Source organism: Anastrepha ludens, chromosome 2, assembly GCF_028408465.1.
Source record: "Anastrepha ludens isolate Willacy chromosome 2, idAnaLude1.1, whole genome shotgun sequence".
In the NCBI taxonomy this organism is placed as follows: domain Eukaryota; kingdom Metazoa; phylum Arthropoda; class Insecta; order Diptera; family Tephritidae; genus Anastrepha; species Anastrepha ludens.
Window position 1 is genome coordinate 69,793,937 of NC_071498.1, and position 7,494 is coordinate 69,801,430.

General features: G+C 33.3%; 1 protein-coding gene across 1 annotated transcript; it reads right to left on the reverse strand.

Annotated features, from left to right (window-relative positions):
• Positions 1-219: 219 nt before the first annotated feature.
• Positions 220-5,462, reverse strand: LOC128871772 (protein takeout). Its single transcript, XM_054113825.1, has 4 exons — positions 4,924-5,462; positions 4,489-4,726; positions 1,070-1,315; positions 220-919 (listed from the first exon to the last, which is right to left on the reverse strand). The coding sequence occupies exons 1-4, from the start codon at positions 5,012-5,014 to the stop codon at positions 718-720; spliced, it is 777 nt and encodes a 258-aa protein (XP_053969800.1). The 5' UTR covers positions 5,015-5,462; the 3' UTR covers positions 220-717.
• Positions 5,463-7,494: the final 2,032 nt, after the last annotated feature.

Here is a 7,494-nt window from a genome sequence, read left to right on the forward strand (position 1 = left end):
GAATCTTAATCCCGGTAGTTTCGGTGGAGGAAAAAATTACGAAAATTCAGTGGTTCGATATACTATCGCTCGGTATTAGTCAATTTAGAAGTCACGTCCAAAACAATTTGCCCCAGCAACTGGATTTGAATTATAAACAGGCTATAAAATGGATTAGTATTAATAAATCATTTAAACAATTTTTATAATTACTTATATTAATTTTATTGCGATTCCAATAGCTTACACGAATTATTTGTGGATTATACAAAAATCGAAACTCACATACTCGTAAAATCTGGAATTTTCATAATAAAATATTACTTAAGAATTCTTGTAATTGTAGAAAATACCTATTTATTACATATACATATATATATATATATATATATACACATACGAGTATCTCAGCAACACTGGAACAAAATCACACAATATAGTTTTTTATAAAATTTATCAAATAAAACAATATACAAACAATTTGTCCAAAAACCAGACAATGTTAACAGCGAGTTCGACCACACAAAATTCGACAGAAAAAATTTTACTTTTGCTGTAACATCACAAACATATGTATGTATAAAAATGCTAAAAGCGAATACCATTTATAATGTAAATAAATAAACCTACATAATTAATAGTAAAACTGAATTTAAAATACAGCATGAGAATTTATTCAGACAGTGTGTTATTCATTGACCAACATAAGTGTCGATTTCTAACCATTAATTCATCCAATCAATCGTCCGCATACAAATCCTCATATGCGAAACGCTTGAAGAGTGTTTGCAGAACACTCTTGATTACTTCAGCAATGGCCACATGAATGGAGGGTTGAAGTTCATTCCAAACATCCCGCCAATTTTGGTTTAAGAACTCATTCAAATTACCGCCGAGTGCTGGGTCACCATTGAAGAGGTTGGTCATTTTGATGCTCATTCTGCGCGAATGTAAATATATATTTTCAAAATTAGTATTATTTAAATAAATAATTATTGTTAAAAAATGCAGTTGTCAGTAGATAGTTGAACTCAATTAATTCTATTTGAAATATTTTTTTTCATAATTTTTAAAAAGTTCATTGGCTTACTTTTCGGGTTCTACTAAGACTTTCAGCTTATCCACGCTCAAGTATGTTTTGCCATCTTTAGGATGAAGGGCGGGTTTAAATTTGATTGAGAATTTAGAATTTTGCAGCAAAATATCAGCGTCACCATCGCCTCTGATGGGCAGAATAAGTATACGACCATCGGCCACATATTTGCCGCGTAGAACAATTTTTGGTAATAAGCCGTAAAATTCAAATTTACTTGTGGCTGGATCACGTTCAAAGCCGCTATAAATAAAATGTGGTAAATATGAATAAACAAATAGTTAGAAAATCATTGAAATCGCTAAAAATATTACTACCTATGCTCATAAAAGTGCGTCATACAAAAAAAAAAGTTCCGAGTTGAAGCAAGAAAGCTAAACTTTAGTTTTGGAGCTACATTTCGGCTTAGTTTTGTATGTAGAATGTTAGGATGACCATTTCGAAATGAATTCAAGTTCGAAGAGTTCAAGCTCAAGGCTTATTGTTGTTTTTCAGGCTTAAATGTGGTTGTAACGTCAATGTCAAGTACCAAATAGGTATGGAATGTAGGACAGTAAGAACTTTATTGTATTAAGCATAAAACGTATAAAAACACAACAACTACGTTGGTTTGGTCCACTCTGAAAGATGATGCTTCAGTGAGAAGACCCTTGGACTTAGCATCAACGGATGGATAACGAAAACAATGGTGGTGCCAACGAATGCCATAACATAACTAAGCTCAATAGGATATGTTTATATTATTGTGAATAACTGGCGCAACTTCGTAGAGGCGCGTTTATCCGCCAGGCAAAGCTTTTTGATGTCGGTGCAAACTGACAAATAACTCGTTAATTGAAATACGGAAGAGAGCACAGCTGTTACAAAACGACGCAAACATCGGGACTGTTAATAAAACCAGCATTTATTTAACCCGTTTGTATTTACCCACACGAATTTTAACCAATAGATAAACCAGGCGACACTTAAAAGTCACGTTTACTCATTATATCCGAGAGAAAAAATATATATGTATATAACATGCTCTTAATACGAGTATCATTCGGAATCTCTCCAGACCATAAAAACGACTTTTATTTACATAAATGGTAATGAGTTTACCTAACCGAATGCACATCGTTCACTCTCACTGCTAACAACTGTACGTGTTATTTCATCAATTTCGATTATCAAGTATTGATTCAAATATGAGACACTATTTTCATTAAGAATAATAGCCTTGCAAGGAACTGATAAAAGGAAGAAAATAAAATCTTTTATTATACAAAGCAATTTCAAACGATAATTGAAATACTTACAAACTACAATACATATTTTTTCTTGAAGGGGCAATGAAATATGTTGTATGAATATATGTATGTATTTAAACTATTAAACTAACAGCTACAAGTGCTGCGAACCTACATTCGATACTATCAGCTGTTAAATAAGACATGATGAGGTTAACGAACTGTGCATAGTTAACATTTCCTAGTCGAAGAGAATTCAACTACTAACATTTTTGATAGGCATTACTATATATTTGTATGCCTGATATTCACCTTTATTGAAAAGTCAGCATAAGACTGCGAAAAGCGGGAGTTGAATTACTAATTATTTTAACGCATATATTTCACGAGTAGTGGCGTTAGTTTACACAATTTTTTGAGTATATGATTTTGGTAGAAAATCAGAAATATTTGGTTACATATAAATATTGTTTCCCTTAAATTGTCCATTCGATAAAAATGTTACAGTATGCATTTTGAATGGTTTTGGAGGAATAATGCATATTTCATGTTATGAAGCACGGTGAAGTGTGGTAATTTACCCTCTACTTAAATATGCTTCCAGGAATTAGATCTCAATGGTTTGTATTTATTATGCAAGAATGGCCCAATTGCAAAATAGTTCAAGCAAGTTGATATAATTCACCTAGATGCCCAAAAAGTAATATGAAACATTTGGAAATTAAATAGATTGTAAATTTTGGGGAATTCAAACTACATAAAAAGTGAAAAATTTTAAATGTGTTTTAATTTTAAAATAACTCGACAAAATGCACAAATTATATTAATTTATTTTTTTGTTAAAGTCAAACATTGTTTTGCTCAGAAGAACGGGAATCGCTATAGAAAGGAGATATGATGTGTAGATATAACGTGTACTGCAGGGAGTAGTTGCTATTGGTTGCATTTGTATATATACTTGTGTTTATTTATTGAGCTCAGAGTTTATAAGCACACACCAAGTCAGATTTTAATTTTTTTTAGTATTTTCGCGAGTTCCACTTTCAATTTTTTGAGTGTAGATGAGTTTTATGGGGAGCTCAGAAGTCTGCCATAGCTGTTAGGAAAAACCTTTCCTATAATTTGATGTTTAAGTTAGTTGAATATTGGATATTTCTGGATACTGAGGGGCTTTGACTTGCCGGAAAATAGTCTGTCTAACAAGTAAGTAACCTGTAGCTGCTGTGGTCATCATTTGCCATAGATTGATCTGCATATTAATACGACTATGACTAGAGGTCGTTAAATGTTTCAACACATTTTGTCTTGAATGATGTGATTAATATTTTTTTCTTAAGGAATATCTGCTCCCCTGGGTTTTCGGAATGCGGCTGAAATATGCCTCTTAATCTTCATTAGGGAGGTAGATGGTGATGGCATGATATCACGATAAAACAAACTTCGAGCTCCTGTGGTAGCCAGTGCCCTATTGTGTTTCATATTATTTTGTCTATTTATATACTGTACATATATACTACCCTACCAAGGTGGTTAGTGTGTCCATTCCACATGCTTTAGCATTTTTGGGGCGCTGATCAACGCATTGTTTTGATCCGTTGTGCTTTTGAGCACCGTGGTGTCGGGCCGTCGCCGGTGGGTACCCACGTAAAAACAATCGGACGCTGTCCATATATACTGATGATCAGATTTTGTTAAAGGTCTCAAGCACACAATTTTGCTAATATCCAGTAATCATATGAGCAAAACATTATTACTTGGGGTTCAACGTTTCAGGCTATAAATATGGTCTTTTAAAAAAAAATTTCTTGCGCTAGTTTTGAATTAGTCTTCTTTAGGAAATGTACAGTTGTTTCAGGTATTGGCGTTCAGTGATGTGATACTGGCATACTAATGTTGTTCTAGGCAGCAGTTTTTTGAAAACTAATAACTTATTTGGTAAAATAACCCTCAAATCTATCGTGGTGTGAAACTTCTTTGGAAACTACAATAAATATTTGTTAATTATTTATGAGATTGAACAGTATTTTTGGTACAGAAAATCTAAGGCGGAAGCTAATTTTTGGCATAGACTTTAAAGGTAACCTCTTTACAATTTAAAGCCACTTATGTACATTTGGAAGAGACCCCGTAAGCTCATGTTATTCCAAAAAATAAACAAAATAAAATAAAAATTAAAAATCAACTCACACAGTACGATCAACCTGTGCGCCGGACAATCCTTCAACATTCACATCACGGAAATTTAATTTCAAATTCAACGAACCAGTGCGGCCATCCGAAATATCGAAGCGTTTTATAAGGAAGGGTTCAACGATTGGAAATCCCGCAGCCGGGTAACCGGTGCGCGCGAACTGACGCACCAGATTTATTGTTGTGCGCGTTATGCAGTCTGTGTCAGCAACACGACAACGCGGTATGTCGGCGGCTAAAAGTGAAAATAATAAAAAAAGAAAAAAAAAACAAAGAAACAAAAAATTATAATAAAAATAAATCATAACTACGTATACTAATCAATTGGCATTTAATCAGTGTGAATCGGCATGAGCCGAAAGAATAAAGTTGCCAAAATGAAGAGTATACAAGAAAAAAAATAAAAAGAGATTTAAAAAAAAGGAAACGTACGAAAATTTGAGTTTGCCGCCGAAGTGAGCAGCAAGCAGCAGCTGCTGCTGAGGAATGCCAAAAGGGCCAACCTTTGTTGCACTGTGAACATTTTTGTTGAATTGTGTTGCTATGCGATTGATTTTTCTCTTGGCCTAAAAACAAGCAGTTTAAATTTTTGGTTTCTTCTTGTTATTTTACTAGCACTCAAGAATTGCGCTTAAATGCCGAGCACCCGACGAAAAGATGTAAGCGGCACAAAACAAAAAACTTAAGCGACGAACCCGAATTAATGTTGTATAAATTTATTGCTGAACACTGCACGCTACGCGACCATACACGTTCAACTATTGTGTGTGCCAAAAAACACTACAAAATTCTACCCGAAATTACGCTGTTGGTCTGATTTTTCAATAACCGAAATATTGCACCGTCAAACTGCTTCTGAATTTTTCCTTTGCTTGACTCTTCAAATTTATTATGTTATATTCTTGCGCACTCGCGTTGTGCGCAGCAAATTTAAAATACTGGTTGACTTTTTTGCGGACTCTTGTCCGAGTTCAATGTTAAACTGTAAAACAGTTCTGGACAAACACAGGCATTTATAATCTTTTTTCGATGGCTTCGCGCGGCTACAGAGTTTTTCGATTTCTATGCTTTTTTATTATTATTATTGCTATGTTGGATATGTTCTTCTGAGTGTTTGTGTGTAGACTGACTCTTTTTGCTGTTGTAGTTTTTAACATGCATTTGTTGTATTTTAGGTGTGTGTGTTTTTTTAAGTCACCTATTCAACGATTCTACCCCGCCAACAACACGAATCGCGTTCGCAAGCCAATAATAATACAAGCAAGCACACATAAGTTCGCACTTAAATATGTATGTACATGCATACCTGCATATGTATGCACACACATTTATATCATACATACGTTTTGCGATAAACTGTTCGTCCAATTGACTAAATTGACTGTTTGCCTGTTCTGCTGATCGTCCAGCACCGTGTTGACGACAACGACAGCGCCAACTGCGGAGACAACATTGCCAGACGTCAGCCGTGAGTGCGTTGTTGTTTTTGTACAAGCGTACAAAATATTATCCATGTCCAAAACCATAAATAATTAATATTATTAACAGGTCTAGAAACGCACAAACAAAAAGTTCTATAAATTTTTAATTGGCTCCTATCAAGTTTTTGTTTTCGCTTCAATATTTATTTTTTTTGTTTTGCTTTTCTTTTATCGTCATCGCAGACATCCATTATAGTATTGTATGTAGTAAGACGTACAAGTAAAGTCGTCATCATTGCCATTGGCATGCCTTCGGTTTTTGGCGTCCATACCAAAGTATTGCACAGGAATATAGTTCTGATTTCAACGTCAAGATATTTCTTAGTGTTCATTTTCACATACATGTGAATGTATATGTGCTTGCATGCGAGTAAAAATGCCATCATGTTATTATTAGCCTTAAGATGCATATTGCTCCCAACACCACTGCTATTATTATTTTCCATCTTACACTTATCTTTCACACTTGACTTGCGCGATTATTTTAAAGCGGTTATATTTCTTTAACGAAATGACTTGCAAAGAATAGGACAAAAGAAGAAAACTCAACAGTAAAAAACATGCTTGCAACGCAAAATTAAACGACAGTTGTTGAAGAATTTTTATTGACTTGCTTTTGGATTTTGTCTGTTCTTCAGGTAGAACTCCTTTTTAATTCAAGGTCAAAGGAATTTTTTGCCTTCGTTTACAGTTCCAATTTAACCCACATATGTAGAATTGATTCGAGATGTACTTAATATTACAGCAGCTATTTTTTGCAGTTAACTTAGTTTCATTGATTTTTTCAAATAATAGTTAAATCTGGTCTTTTGCGCTGAAACTTGGTGTTTCAATGTTATCGAAAAAATAAAAAAATATTATAAAATATTTTTGAATTTTAAATTTTCTCGTTTTGGCTATATAAGTATTTGCAATATGTTTATTTAAATTAACGTCAGTAATATTTGATTAACATAGCGTCTTATAACTTTTTAATTAATTTCCAAATAAATTTATAGACCAGCTATTCTAGAAAAGCCAAACCTTTTACAAATGGAGATAATCAGCGCATTTTTTGTGAGTCACTATATACGTCTTTTGCTTCGCGTCCATTATGATAGAACTTTTAGACATTCCGACTTTTAAAATTGATCATAAAAATCAAAATGATAATCACAATTCCTGAGCAAAAAAAAAAAAAGACGTAAGCAGTCATGGAGTGAGAACTTAAAATACGCAGTAACAGCGAATTATCAAATAGATTGGCATACAAACTTTAAATTTTATGTTAAAAAATATAAAGATATGTATATATAGTGGGAAAAAAGGCCCAAGCCACTCTTGTACTTCATGGGTTTCGTAAATTTTTTAGGGTTATTAATATTAAAACAGATACGAGAAGCAGGAGCAATAAATTCTATGCATTCCTAAAAATGTCTCAATAAATTTTAATCCATACGGAATGCTTTGTAAAATATCAAGCAATTAGTTTAATAGATTTGAAATTATAGTTTGGAAATTTGCAAATTTCTTTAACAGTTTC

Coding starts and splice junctions, on each gene's coding strand:
- LOC128871772 (XM_054113825.1), bottom strand. CDS start 5,014: ATGTTCACAGTGCAACAAAGGTTGGCCCTTTTGGCATTCCTCAGCAGC. Junction 4,727..4,923: donor GGCGGCAAACTCAAATTTTC/GTACGTTTCCTT, acceptor TTTCACTTTTAG/CCGCCGACATACCGCGTTGT. Junction 920..1,069: donor GTCTTAGTAGAACCCGAAAA/GTAAGCCAATGA, acceptor ACATTCGCGCAG/AATGAGCATCAAAATGACCA.